The following is a 15968-nucleotide window of genomic DNA, read 5'->3' on the forward strand; positions in this document are numbered from 1 at the left end:
ACAACTATTTGCAAATGCTTGGATAACTTTACATGTAGTGCTTTACTTATGACATGGCAAACTTGAACGAAGATGAAGTACAAGGACTGCTCAATGCAGAAAGTAACTCCGATATTTCAAATTCGGAAGTTGATTATATTTCAGAAAATATATAAAACAAACTAATAAATACTTATTTTTTTTAAATAAATGTAAAAAAATCAAAGAAAACCGAGGAAAATATACTATGGACTAAATGGTCCTTTAAGCTAAGATTCGTGATTTTTTATTTTTCTCAGTCCTGTTTTAAGTCAGATTCTTGTATTTTTGTATATATCATTGGATTATAAGAAGGCAAGGTGAGCTAAAAAACTAAGTCAATATATATCAACGTTCAAAAATTACAAAGGAAACAATTATAAAATTTAAAAATATCAAAAATGTATGGTATGAATATTTAAAGCTCCCTAAAGTATGTTATACGTATACTTAATATGTAATAGACACATATTATTCATACGCTACCGAATAACAACATTTAGTTATCACAGATTTGTAGACCTCGTAACTAGTACAAATATGGATAGACAAGTAATCAATGAATTTATTTTATAAAATAAATAAAGCTGTTTATTTCAATAAGTTTATCTTAAACATTAAAAGATATTTATGTTTCAATTTTGAAATGTTCGAGGTTTACCTTGACACCAATCACTTCGTTCTAAATAATTTTGAACATGTATTGCATAAAGCGGATCCTGCTGCCCCCAAACGTTTTGAAATTGCTGCTTGAGTAGCTCCTAATAATTTTGGATGATTTTGATATATGATGGAACACATCGGTTTCAATGTCCGAGAGCTTTGGTGAGCAATCGGTGGGCTTCAGCGGCCTTTTTTCAAATTAACCCATTCCCAGCCATTGTACTCGCTTGAGTACAGAAAAAAGGCAATATTTAAGAACGCGTAAATTTTTTAATACATGAAATTATGCAACGTGTCTTGTGGTTTTGCATTCAACACATTGTAGTTTAAAGACACACATAAAAAAATGTAAAGAAAAATATACCGTTATTGTGTATTTTGTTATGTTTTTGTAACACTTTTTCATTTTTGTGATTTTTAGCTAGGTCAGTAACAATCGAGCTGCGTAGAGTAAGTACTGCTTTGTTCAAATGAGTGTTTTTTATAGTTTTCTGAAGAAAAGTGATCGTGTGTATATTTAATAAATAGTTACAAGAAAAATAGTTTTTTTGCACAAAGTTATCTGAGTAGTAAAATCGCTGTACCCAATTGAGTACAATGGCTTGATATGTATAATTTTTTTTAGAGTTTTCCTTGGATAAAAATGGAATTTCAAGCCATCAAACCGTCAAGTTTTTATGGCAAAGCTTTTAAAAATTTAAACAGCGCTCTTGATTTTGTGGAAAATTATGATCACGAACATTTCGATATAGCGATTATTCCACCAGATCCAGACTATAACACAGATGAAGAGGAAGGGAATGCTGATGATATTCTTTTTGATCGCATGCCAAATGATATACCAGGTGAAGTCGAAGTATTTTTCGGCAGTGATAGCGAAGATGATATACCACTTGAGCAGTTGCGACAGACAATGATGTCTTCAAAATCAAATAAAATAGTTCCTAAATGGACAAGAAGACCTTGTGATATGGAAATGCATCGAACCAATACTTTTTCGGAAAATGAGCTCAATATGATCGCAAAATTGGATGGAAAATCGTCAGTTGAGGTTTTTGAAGTCTTATTTGATGAAAAAGTCGTTAATTTAATCGTTGAGCAAACGTGCATTTATGCGTCACAAGCTAATGAGCACAATTTCTTCTTCAACGCAGACGACTTGAAAGTATTCATCGGAATTTTGCTGTACAGTGGTTATCACTCAATGCCTAGAGAGGATATGTATTGGCAGCTTTGCGAAGACACGCACACCCCGCTTGTTTCCCAAAATATGTCGCGAAATAGATTTAGAGAAATAAAACGTTTTATTCATTTATCTGATAACACCAAATTAGACGCTACTGACAAAATGGCCAAAGTGAGACCCTTGTCAAAACTTCTTTCAAAGAATTTTTGCCAGTATGGTTATATGCATGAAAAGCTGTCAGTTGATGAATCCATGGTGCGATACTTTGGTAGTCATTCTTCTAAACAATTCATCAGAGGTAAACCAGTGAGATTTGGTTTTAAGAATTGGATGCTAACAAGCAGCTCCGGTTATTTATACCAGTTCGATACGTACTGTGGAGCCAAAGGTGTAAGTGCAGAAAGATCAAAACTCCCGCTTGGATCCCGGGTCGTGCTTGAGTTTTTAGACAACGTTCCTAATCCTACAGATCATGTAGTATTTTTTGACAATTTCTTTACGTCATATGATCTTCTAGTAGAATTAAAAAAAAGAGGATTTCGAGCTATCGGCACTGTTCGTGAATCGAGAACAAAAAAATGTCCACTAGAATCAAATGCAATTTTCAAGAAGAAAAAGAGAGGATATTTTGATTGCAAATTTGACACTAACAACCAAATAATATTTGTTAAATGGAACGACAATAGTGCAGTAACTGTGGGGTCGAATTTTGAATGTGTTGAGCCAATGCATATGGTAAACAGATGGTGTTCAACTGAAAAAGCTAAAATTAGTGTAAGCCAACCGAGCTTGATCGCAGAATATAATGCAGGAATGGGCGGTGTTGACCTCCATGATCAAGCTGTAAATAACTACAGGATAAAGTTCCGAGGAAAGAAATGGTGGTGGCCGCTTTTTACCGCAATGTTGAGTTCCACTGTGGTAAATGCCTGGAAATTGTTTAGAACTGCAAACAAATCTGAAATGGACTTGCTAGAGTTTCAACGCAACATTGTTAGATTTTATTTGCGAAACTATACCCAGAAAGTAAATATTTCCAAACGATCGCTGGCTCCTGGTGTTGCAAATAGTGGCGGAAGCCACTTTCCGAAAAGGATAAAAAATCCGTTACGATGTCGTGAATGTCATAACAGAATAAGATGGTTATGTGAGCAATGCGATGTCGCTCTATGTGTTGAAAAAGTATGATTCAAAAATTTTCATACTTGAAAAAATTGCATACTCATGACGCCACTGTACCCGTCCGAGTACAGCCCCAAAAACACATTTCCAAAAATTTTTTTTTACTTTTTTGTTTTTTTCTGTAATCTTTAACTCTATTTAACTACAAATAAATAAATGAATTTCAATTTTTTTTATTTTTAATTGCCTTGGCGTTTAATGGGTTAAAGCAGTAAATCAAAATTTCATCCCACTAAGTGCCAAAAAGCTTTTAAAGGAAAAGACCTAAGTTTTCTTTTGAGAAAAAAATAAAAAAGGATCAATTAAAGAAAAACAAAAAAAAATTTTAATTTTGCAAAAAAAAAGTCAAAAATTGTATGTCTTGAGTTTCGAAACACAATGCAGTACATCTTTACTGATATGAATATGTTTCTATTCATACTATTACAGATATTTAAAGGTTTTTACATAAACAATTCAAATTTGATCACATATATGACATTTCTTTATTAACTCTTAACAGAAGCGCTTTTTTGTGTTTAAGTTTAAAATCAAAACAATTGCATTTTTAATTTAATCAAGTCACGCGGTAGTCTTATATCAATAGCTGTCAAACTCAATCAAAATGACGCAGCTTGATCAAATTTTGACAGGAGTCAACTGATATATGCCTGACAGAAGCAGTATTGCACTTTCAGTTAAGAAGCGTAAATAATCACTGTTTAAGATAAGTATATATATGTAAGTCCTTTTTTGGGACTAAGCGAATTTTTAGTTACTTATTTTCTATTTTTTAATGGACTTACCATTTTTTTCCCATCATGTTTTCTTTATTGTTATAGCTTTAATTCTGTTATTTGATTTGAAAACTCTATTGTCACTAAAGTTGCACTAAAAAGCAAATAGAGTAACGTTATTGATATCTGTGATCTATCATCTCGATAAATTTCAAAGTTTGTTTTGCTTCAAATTTATCGAATTTTGTAAAACTCAACAAGACCTAACAAAATCATTGGGAGCTACTCAGTCAGCAATTTTAATGCGTTTGCGAATATCAGGATTCATCCAAAAGCAGTGAAATGAGAGACCTTGTATGTCTGAAATGCTTCTTGAACGCTATAACTATAAAAAAAAATTTCTGCACCCCCTGTTTGCGATGAAAAATGGATCCGTTACGATAACCAGAAGCGTAAGATCGTATGTGAAGCTTGGCCATCCAGCCGAATGGACACCAAAGCCAATGGCGCTAAGGTAATGCATTGGAGCGAGCAAAAGAGTCCTATCTATTATAAGTTTCAGAAAGCCGGCTAGACCTTTACAGGGAACCTCTAATGAATTTGTTTGAAGAGAGAATTGGCCGAGAAACAACCACAATATGCGGCCAGACATGAAACCGTAATATTACAACGCTAGGCCACGTGTTGCAATACCTGTTTGTTTCTCTCTGGGATACGCTCAGAACGGAGTATCAGATTTTGGCTTGATTCGTTCTCAAAAGATCAGCTGTTATTTTGGCTCTGAATCAATATGTTGCCAGAAAGATGAAAACCGTCATAGCCAATATTTTGAATGAATTTATATTCTACAAATTATTCAAAATAAGAGCTAAAATTTTAAAAAAATGTCGCATTTTTAATTTATACATCCAACATATTTGACTCTGATTTTAACGAAAAAAAGAGTTAGCATTTTTGAACTTGTTAAAATACTTATATTCAAACCTAAATTTTCATAAAGAGTGGACTTATCACTAAGCTAATGATATTTACCAACATATTGAAACCAAACTATTGGAAAAATCCTAAAAAATATCTTTTAACTAAACTATTTGAAATAAGTGCTACTTAAAAAAGTATTGTTTTCATTTCGATTAATGAAAACATAAATTTTAAAATAATTCTAAAAACAATCTTAATTAAATCCTATTTATACTCACATTATTCTTATCTATAAATTTGTAAAACCTCTCATTTGTTATAAATTTGTTATGAGAGTAAATTAAATTTAAATTAAAATCCAACACCTGAATATCAAACAAAATCATAAAATTTAATTTTATAACAAAAGCATTTGTACAAAAGATTTGCGTAAATCTAAAATAGTTAGTTGTTCTGTCACTCAACACAGTATACAGAGGACGTGTCTAAGAATGTGAGTAGTTTTCTGCCATGTTTGGGTTAGAGAAGCGTCTCAAAAATATCTGTGAAATTAAATCTTAATGCCACTAAAAATCAAACAATAAAACTAATGCTTGGGAGATATAGAGAAGAAACTTTATATCTACATTTGCAAAAAGCTCAAGCTCTAGCTGACAAAACTACACACTAAAAGTGTGTGCGTGCACAATGACACTCGTCCTTGTAACTATATCTGTGTGTGTGTGTGTGTGCGTGAGTATGTGAACAAATGTACAATTTAGTTTTAGTGCCATATAAAATGTTTGTAATCCCCTCCTCTCCATCTTTGCCAAAACCAATCGTAGGATTTTCTGTTCGCTTTCTATGAATGTGGGTGAGTGAGTTTGAGTCTGTGTTTTTGGGTTTTTCTTTTTTTTATGTTGTTTATCATTAAGTCACGGAGTCATAAAAATACCACATTTCGAAATTTGCCAAGGAATTTTGTACGATTCTATTACTCTGTGTATTTTCTCTGAATTTTCCAGCTCCATGTAGTTTTTCATTGTGTGAGGAAGTACATGTATATGAATGAGTCTTGGCTATATTCGTTCATTTGATTTGGTTTTTTTTTGGGTGTTTTCGTAAAATCCAAAACCAAATAGCTTAAGTAGACAAAATGCGCGTTAAACCACAGCTGTTACAGTTAAGACACCACCAGATATTGTACTATTCTTTACATATTTGCAATCAATTCTCTACACATACAATGAAGCACTAAAGTGTGAACTGACTGATTAACGTGGCGTGCTTTAAAAGTTCGTGCAAAAGTCAGATATTTTTAAAAAATTCATTCATATTTCCGGACGATAATTATCGATGTCAAATGAATATGCCAAGTTACACGAATGAGCAGTCATTTACTATCAAAATTAGTGTTAGTTCAAACGTTGTCATTCTTACCTTTATCATATTGTTACATTTATACCTTTTGAAAACGGTGGTTTATTTTTTATAAATAATCCGTATTCTTTTAGTTACAAATTTTTAACAAAATTTTTAAGAATAAAAGAAATTATAAAAGACTTTTTTCAAAAATATGGGAATAACAAATTATAGCTGATTTTTTGGAAAATTTTAATTTTTAAAATGCAATAACAGTTTTTTTTATGAATAATTATTAATGAAATTTTACTCTTATATAGAAACTTTCGATCCAAATCCAAAAGTGAAAAAGATATTTACGAATTTTTAATGACAATCCCACAATTCCCAAAAAACTTTCCAAAAATCCCAAAATTGAGACTTTTCAGATTTTTTGTTGGATGTGAAAGTGTCTGACATAGAGAATAGACATAAAGCGGAAACTATTCTGTCAAAGACCTAATTCATTTGCCAGAAACCTAAGTGGAGGTAATGAATTAGTAGAAAAACCTATATGAAAACAAAACAACACTCGTATGTATGATTATTTTGAGTAATTTTTTTGTTTGAGCTTTTTTCTAGTTTCCGCTCTTTCTTTCTCTTTGGTGTCTGAAGTCTTGAATCTGATAATTATTAGGAGCAAACCGATTTGATGGAGCTTGGTGACATACCATTGGAGCTCCAGTCAAAATTTGTTGGTGATTTTGATTCGTATGATGACATACCTCTATGAAATGTGGCTAATACTTCTCTTAGTGACTTATCTATCCAAATTGTTGTGGTGGAACTAAAATGAGGAACCAATTTTAGATTGGAAGAGACAGGTGATAATATAGTAGATGTAAATGTTATAATGAAATTGGTCTAATTTATATACTACGAAAATGTTAATCATAATTATTTTTAATGCCAACTGCCATGGTGGTTAATAAACTAGACACCCTTTAGCTATATTTTTATTTTTTCTTATTTTTCATTATATATGAACATACTAAAATACAAATTTATCCAACCAACCACGTATCTAACATACAATTAAAATAGAATAGAAGATATCATAGACGCAGTTATACATGTTTACATGCTTAAACACTCAATCACCGAAATTTCCATCATGTTGCCAGCAGAAACGCACTCGCACACACACTCACTCCCATATACATATATACAATACATGGCGAAAGGAAATGGTAGTATTTATGTATTTAAATTGCTTGTCTTTTAGTATTTAATTTGATCTGTTTTATTTAGATATGTGTGTGTGGAAAAAGTGATTGTGTGTGAGTGTAAATAATACAAGTATAGATTATATTTCGTAATACTGCTGTGTTTATTATTTAGCCAACGAATTTTAATTGAATTTTATGACTTTGCATATAAATTTAGTCTAAAATGTATTGTTAAATGCCTGCACACACAAAAACACTTAACTAACATTGAAATCAACAACAAAACTAAGGAATGAAATTAGACGAATTGTTTCAACAGTTTTAGGAGTTTATTGCAGTTCGTATTACTAATTTAAAGTTGCTTGAGTGTGTCCATCAGATACCTTGGTATTAACTCTTACAGTCACGGTTTTTTGTGCATAAGTTTAAAATCAAAACAATTTTGCATTTTTACTATAATCAAGGTTAGTTTATTATAAAAAATAAGCAAAAATAAATCAAAAAATAAAAAGAACCTGTCGCATTCCAAGGTTTTTTTTTGTGGAATAAGGTGGTTAGTTTATTAACCACCTGGCATTAAAATTTTTTAAATCTAATAATTTTGACTAAATTTTCTGACCAAACAAACAAAATAGAAAAGTACAATAAATTGGATGAACACTAAACACTCTGTGCATTTTTTATACCCTACACCACCATAGTGGGGAGGGTATTATGCGTTTGTGCAGATGTTTCTAATGCCCAAAACTTTTAGTCTAATTAGTCGATTAGTATACCTTAAAGTATACTAATCGACTTAGAATCACTTTCTGAGTCGATTAAATGATTTCCGCCCGCCCGTCCGTCTGGTTGGCTGGCTGGCTGTCCATGTAAACCTTGTGCGCAGAGTACAGGTCGCAATTTTCAAGTTATTTCGATCAAATTTGGTACATATTACTTTTTCAGCCCAAGGACCAAGCCTATTGAAACTGGCTGAAATCGGTCTATTATTTCACATAGCCCCCATACAAATGTCCTCTCGAAATTGGACTTTATCGGTCATAAATGTTTAATTTATCTATGTATCTACACAAATTTCGCTCCAAATAAGTTTTATATATACAAAATTCATGTCAACAAATTTTGTTACGATCGGTCCATAATTAGTCATAGCTCCCATATAGACCCGCTTCCGAAAATCACTTTAACATGCATAAATCTCTTAAAAATGTTGGTATATACACAAAATTCAACTTTCATAAAAATAACTTTCATATTGACATAAATCACGCGACCTAATTTCATGGTGATCGGTCCATAATTGGTCATAGCTCCCATATAAGGCCCACTTCCGAAAATCACTCACGAATATAAATTATTGATATTTTAAAGGATAATATTTTTACTCATTTACTTGGTGTAGGGTATTATATGGTCGGGCTGGACCGACCATACTTTCTTACTTGTTTTTATTGAATGCGTGAAAGTCTCTTAGAAAAACTGCGGTTTAAAATATTTTCAAGTTAATATATTAATCTAAACAGAGCTGCCTGACGGCAAACATAAACGATGACTTGAACAAATATAATTGTTTAGCAAAATGCCAATAGATGCCAATAAACTATGTTTTAAAGACTATAGAAAAGGTGGTAAGTAAAGTGACCACTAAACCGCAAAGATTTAAAATATCAAAAAACTTAAACTTGAGTTCAGCCATTTACTTTAGCATTAGAAACCATACTGGGTTTAGTCCTTAATTACGAATACAACGACCAGAAATTGTTCTTGTACAAGAAAATAAAACTTAAAGTATACAGATTTCTATTCCTTTAAACATTGTTCTTGATTCAGTTGATTATTCAGTAAATGGCAGTTTATCAACTATTTACATACTAGCGTAGATATATATGGAAAAGTGTATCTAAATGTAATTGTATGTGAATAAATTAGATGGTATTGTTTAGTTCCTTTATCATTTTTATACACACACACTCAGGCGTAACAGTGTGTTTGTGTGTTGGGAAATACACAAATGTATATTTGTTTAATTCATTTAATTTATTGTTAATGGTTTTTATTACAATTTAGCTGTTGGCAAAAATAAAAAATTGAATTAGGAACAAACCAAAAAAAAAGCAATTTAGTTTTCTGCATTTGCACATACGCACATTCATATACATATGTATTAGGGTGGTCCTTATTTTGGACTTTGTCGATTTTCGCTGAAGGTGTAAAATCCTTCCCCATCGCCTAAAAACTAAATACTGAAAATTTGAGCAAAATCTTAGAATGTCTAGATACTGCACATTTGATTAAATTAAATACATCTACAATTTTACTAATATAAATATGGAAGGTAGTTGAAAATTGCATCGTATAAGACGAAACATATTTTTAGGCATTATACTATTTTTCCCAAAACAGGAGCAGTAAAATTTTTTCTCATACAACGCAGCCAACCTAATAAACCTACATTTTATTTATATAGTGATTAACTCATGTTAAATGAGTATAATGCGAGTGTATATGTATTTTTATTACTTCTGTATACGGATACAGATACATAGATACACCAGGGGATATTGAATTCGCTGTGAAAGGGAGAAACAAAGCAAAGATTAGTATTTTAATGAATTCCACTTTGGTTTAATAAATACTCACATGTATAGAACAGCAGAACTGAAACTAATTTTATGGCGTTTTGCGGTTTATTAAATTTATTTATGTGGCCAGCAATTAAATTAATATCTGTTAGAATTACTTATTTTCGTAATTAACATGAAACAGTTTAAGTTATGTTATTAGAATTAATTAAAATTTTTGCACATTATTAGTAAAAGCAATAAACAAAGTTTTAAAAATAAATTAAAGTAATTTACAAAATTTAGTATTAAAACATAAATTTATAATTGAACATTATGATTTACTTTAAAAACTATAATTAATTACACTAATATACAAATAAATTTTACAAAAAAAATTACATTATTTTTAATCAAGAAGAGAAAATAATTTACAAATATTTTCCAATACAAGAATTACAAGCAAGTACGAGTTTATTGTAAAATTTATGTATTTGATTTTATATTGTAAACTAAATCTGTAAATATACAAAAAGTACTAAAAATTCTACTTTTTCTTCTTTTTCAAAAAAGTACTAAAAATGCTCATTTTTAAAAAAAGTATTAAAAATACTACTTTTTCTAAAAAAAAGTACTAAAAATTCTACTTTTTCAAAAAAAAAAGTACTAAAATAACTACATTTTCTAAAATTGTGCTAAAAAGAATACTATTTATAAAAGGTACTCAAAATACTAGTTTTTCTAAAACAGTACTAAAATTCTACTTTTTAAAAAAGTACTAAAAATACTCCTTTTTAAATAAAGTGTTAAAAATATTACTTTTTCATAGAAAAGTACTAAAAATACTAAAATACTACGTTTTAAAAAATTCTACTATTTCTATAAAAAGTACTAAAAAACTAATTTTTCAAAAAAAATACTAAAATACAAATTTTTCTAAAAAAAGTATTAGAAATACTACTTTTTCAAAAAAGTGCTAAAAGAACTACTTTTTGAAAAAAATTAACTAAAATAACTAGTTTTTCTAAAATTGTACTAAAAATTAGTGTTTATAAACCAAAATCTCGGCTTTTTGCGAACCGGTTAATTTAAAATGTTGATTTTCGGTTATCCGGTTTATATCACTCGGTTAACCGTTGATAATAAATCTCATGTTTTGGTGCATTTTTTTTATTCATTGTGTGCACATTATATCAAACATTTGGTCTGATTTCAAACCTAAACTGCTGATTTACAATATAAACCTCTTTAGATAAAACCTTTTAAGAATGACATTGATGAGTTTACTTAAAAACTTTTTCAGAATAAATTACACATAATGAAGTTAGAAGTTAAGTTAAATCTTAGTAATGATTCATTATAAACTATATAAACCTTAAATTGAATTTGATGTACATACCATCTTTCAATAAATTTGACACTAATGGTCTTAAAATTTTATTTTATTAATCATTTCGTTAGCTTAGTGTTCCTTTTTAGAAATAAACGGTCTAAAATCCATGATTTGAAATATTTTTTAAATCTGAATCTGAAATCTGGAGTTTTATTAATTATTTGGTAAGATTATAATGACAAATAATCAAAGTTAAGAAGATGTGCGTTTGCATCTTAATGTCCTTTTTGGGACTTGGAACATTTTCTGTTTCATATCAGAAAGTGTTGGTGACAATAGATTTTTAAAATTATTAAATACATATGTATTTTATTAAAAAAATTGTGATTTATTTATAATGTTCCTAAGCAATTAAATCGCCCAGCTGAGTCACCTGATCTCAACCCGATTGAGCATCTATGGAATCACTTGGAAATAAATATTCGGCAGCACAATATATCGACTAAAGATCAGCTAAAAGCCGTTATAATGGAAGAGTGGTATAAAATAGATTTCCTAACAATAACAAAGCTGGTCCATTCCATGCACTGCCATTTAAATGCTGCAATTGCTCAGCAAGGAGGACCTACCACATATTAAATGCAATTAATTTTCATATTGGGGTTCCTTGCCTTAAAACGGTCAACTGTACGGAGACTTTTTTGGTGATACTTTTAGTACAATTATTGAATTTATGTAAATTTTTATGATTTTAATGAAAATGTTTGTATTTTTTTATGTTGATTTCTAGTTTATAAAATTTTTAAAAAAATTAATTAAAAAAATTTTTAAATATGTATTGAAAAGTGACCATAAATTGCTAGTTTATATTAAAAGTGTTTATGTATATGACGGTTAACGGGTTTTTTTCAAAGTCGGTTAATCGAAAAAGCGGTTTTCTAAAAAAGGCCAATTTTCGGTTAACCGACAAACCGGTTTTTTTATAAACACTACAAAAAATACTACTATTTATAAAAAGTACTAAAAACACTTGTACTTTTTATAAAAATTACTAAAATTCTACATTTTTAAAAAAGTACTAAAATTACTCCTTTCTAAAAAAAACTACTAAAAATACTAAAATAGTACTTTTCTAAAAAATTACTAAAATACTACCATTTTTAAAAAAGTTCTAAAAATACTACTATTTCTAAAAAATACTAAAAATACTACTTTTTCCAAAAATAATACTATATCTAAAAAAAGTACTAAAAATACTAGTAAAAAAAAAATGTCAAAAAAAGTACTGAAAATATGAATTACTTTTTTAAAAAAAAGTACTCAAATTACTACTTCGATTGCAGTAAATACGTTCATGTTTGTGACATCAGTTTTTATAATGAAATATTTACCATATTATGTGGTTCTCTTCTTACGGATATCATAATCTAAGATTAACATATTTGGTCAATTCACAAGGTCTCTTATCAGTTATATTGTCATAATGTCCTAATATATCAGGACTCGGCTTAACCGACTCTTAGGCATTCGGCACAGGTCTTTGCTGGTTGGTTACGATAACACAATAAACATAGCATACAGAATAGTATTACTTTAGGACATTTTTTGATTGAAAAGTCATAAAAACCTTTGTTAAATATTAGGAAATTATGACAATATGACATGATAAGAGACCTTGGGAATTGACCAATTATGATATATTGATTCATCGTAAACCTGATTGCCATAAACATAAGTATATATATTTACTACAATCATATATGATTCCGAAAACCATTTGAAGCTTATCATTACCATATTAGGGTTTTTTTAAAAAACTTGTAAACATGTTGAAATGGTTACAGTAAACATGTACGGCTGTATATTTTCTCTGGGTGTATGCAAAAAATACTTAAACAATAAAACAAATTCAAACTATATTTGGTGCACCATGTCTTTGACTATCAGCAAAAATTACCTTTTCTAAAACGTATTTCAATGAAGTATATTTTGAATATATTTTTTTATTCAACACAAATAATTAATCCATACCAAAATTATTGAATTCAAACGACATTCATTGACAATTTCCGTGTGTTAAAACCATTACTAATGAATACTGAATGCATTATTATGTTGTCTCTGGAAAATTCCAATGAACAAATATATTGTGACAAACACAAATAAATACTTATGGACTTATATACATTTATAAAACTATGATCTGATTTATATTAAAGCTTTTTAAATGAAATTTCATCAAATTATTGTACGTTTTATATTCAAATACATACTTTAAGTGTCGTTGCGAGTTTAAATATTTGAATGTGAAATTATATAAATATTTATACCTCCATATATTGGGTAAGAAATAAAATAAATTGACTTTGTCACTTATTTAAGGTATAGATAGATTTTCAAAAAATACGAATGATTTTTTTGATTTACGGTCGGTTTTGTTTAAAACAATTCAAAAACTTTTTATTTTCATATGTATCGGGTATGTATTTATAAAAGCAAATAAGGAAAATAAAAATGTCAAGAAAATATAAAATAAAATTTTCAGAAAAATATCAATCAACAAAGAAATAAAATATTTGTAACACTATCGTGTAAACAATAAATATTTTTTTCGAAACGATTTTTTATAGATTCACTTTCATTGAGAAGTTATAGGCATTTAAATACTTTCACATTTAAACAGGGGTTTTCTATAAGCCTGGTTTCTTACTTGGGGGTTACATGTTCATGTTTTGCCTTTCAAGTTTTAATGCACTTTAAAAAATTTTACCGAACTTGCTTTCAATTTCTCTTTCAAGTTGGTGTTTCAATTTATAAATCAAGAAAACAGCTAATTACATTTTTTTGGAACAGTTTCTAGTTTTCCCATTACAAATATTCTGTCGTCGTAGTTTTTTGCAGCGTTTTTTTTTACAAATATTCTGCCGTAGTATAAAACCATTTTTTTTAATAAAATATGTATGTGAATAAAATTAATAATAATATGTTGCGATTCACAGAGCTGTACCTGAAGTTCTAACGAATATGAAACTTTGGTCATATACACGAAAATTTAAATGAATTTTGACAAGAAGTATGTGTAAAAATCTTGAAAGCAAAACTTGAACGAGTGGTTACTGGAAAATTTTTCTGCCATAATATTGGAAATTTCTTTTACCCCAACTAATAACTAAAACTTTTACAATATTTCGATATTCGTATATTTAATGATATTAGATGCTTTTACACAGTTTGATATTGAAATTTATGATACTTGTGTGTGTGTCTATATTTTTGAGTGTTTGAATGTTTGTCAATATGGCTACACTTAACGTTGACTCTTGGCATATGTTAGTTGTCTCTACTCTCGTACTCTACCATTTCATATAAAGATAAACTCTTAGACAAACAACGAAATGGTATTTCTCGTATGGCTAAAAACCGCTTCATTCATGGTTAACCCATTAATGGCGCATGTATTCTTATCTGAAACCTTTTTTTTAACCTTTATGTGCTCGGTAGTCTATATTTGTAGCATTTTTACAGAAAAAGTTGAATAAAAAAAAAGTTCCACTACAACAGGTTCTGAAATTTTCAGTAGCTTCCTAAAGATAAATTTTAAGCACTTTTGACCAGTAATACGTTAAAAAAATAATTTACAGCTCCCTCCAGGCCATACTTTTAAAAATGACCATCTCCTGGCCGGTAGTCTACAAATGTGGACACCATATAAAATGTATGGAAATTCACATGACTCTTTTACTCTACTAAAATTTTTGAAATGCGGCATGTGGAACATGTCTTTTAGTATTAGGAGGAAGAGTTGGTTCAAAATACAGGTTTTCCAATCTACATAATCAGGCAATTCGAATCGGTGCTCAGAATGTGTTTCGTAGATCTGTTGGCCCACCTCGTGCAACAAAAGGGCTCATCGAATCAGCCGTATTTGATATGATGCTCGAACAAGTTTGATTGATACTAACGCAAAAGTCGTGTAAACGTTTCAAAAGTGGAATGAACAAAACCGCACCGTAAAGGAGTGGGTGTGGAATAAGGTCTGGTTCGCATGCGATGCAAAGTCATTCTATCCTCTCAACAGCGATATGTATACAGGAATGAGCTCAAATACAAGTCGTGCACGACACTCTCTCCTCCAATGTAGGAATGAGGTTCGTGCAAAGGCTGGTTTACCTTTGGGAAAACAGCGGAAGAACCATAATCTGTGCCAATTTTTTCACATCATTGAATCTGTGTAGGCATTTGTTGTCCAAAAATCTCCGTCTTCTTGGTAAAATGAAAGTATACAGCAAACGATCATAAGAGTCTACAGTTTTTCTCGAATCAAAGTTTGCGTTGATTCGAGGGGAAAGAAGTTGTACTACTTTACGCTGGAAGAAAAATAAGCTACAATATATCCTTGACTACAACGCAGCCAAAGGAGGCTTCGATGCGATGGACAAAATGCTTACAAAACGCATATTCAACTAAAAGCAAAACTTTGTGCTGGAAATGTTTTTTAACTTGCTAAATAAATACCTTTAATACTTTCTGTATGAAATTTCGTGAAAATCAAACAACAGAATCTGGGGATAGGCGTTAATGGGTTAAGTGTATGTCTACGACTACATATTGACATATACATAACTACCTATGTGTTAGTGGGAGTAGGTAGTCCTTATCATAATGTAGATGCGTTTGTATTGTCTTTGCATGGTTTTTCATTTCCTTTGCTTTCCCCTAACGTTATACTGTGTTTCTATACGACTGACTAAAAGCGTTAGTCTACTTTTATGCGTTAGTGTGTGTGCCTGTGTACTTAGTGGAAATTGCATAAAATATCATAAGTTTGTTTACATTTCA

General features: G+C 30.0%; 1 protein-coding gene across 1 annotated transcript in view; it reads left to right on the forward strand.

Moving 5' to 3' along the window:
- The first annotated feature begins 1324 nt into the window (after positions 1-1324).
- The window catches only part of LOC135956927 (piggyBac transposable element-derived protein 2-like), a 46143-nt gene continuing 31499 nt past the window's right edge, over positions 1325-15968 (forward strand). Inside the window, exon 1 of the mRNA XM_065507538.1 lies at positions 1325-2257. Within this exon, the coding sequence (XP_065363610.1) occupies positions 1325-2257 (933 nt within the window). The remainder of the gene's footprint in view (positions 2258-15968) is intronic.

This window comes from Calliphora vicina, chromosome 4 (assembly GCF_958450345.1).
Source record: "Calliphora vicina chromosome 4, idCalVici1.1, whole genome shotgun sequence".
Taxonomy (NCBI): Eukaryota; Metazoa; Arthropoda; class Insecta; order Diptera; family Calliphoridae; genus Calliphora; species Calliphora vicina.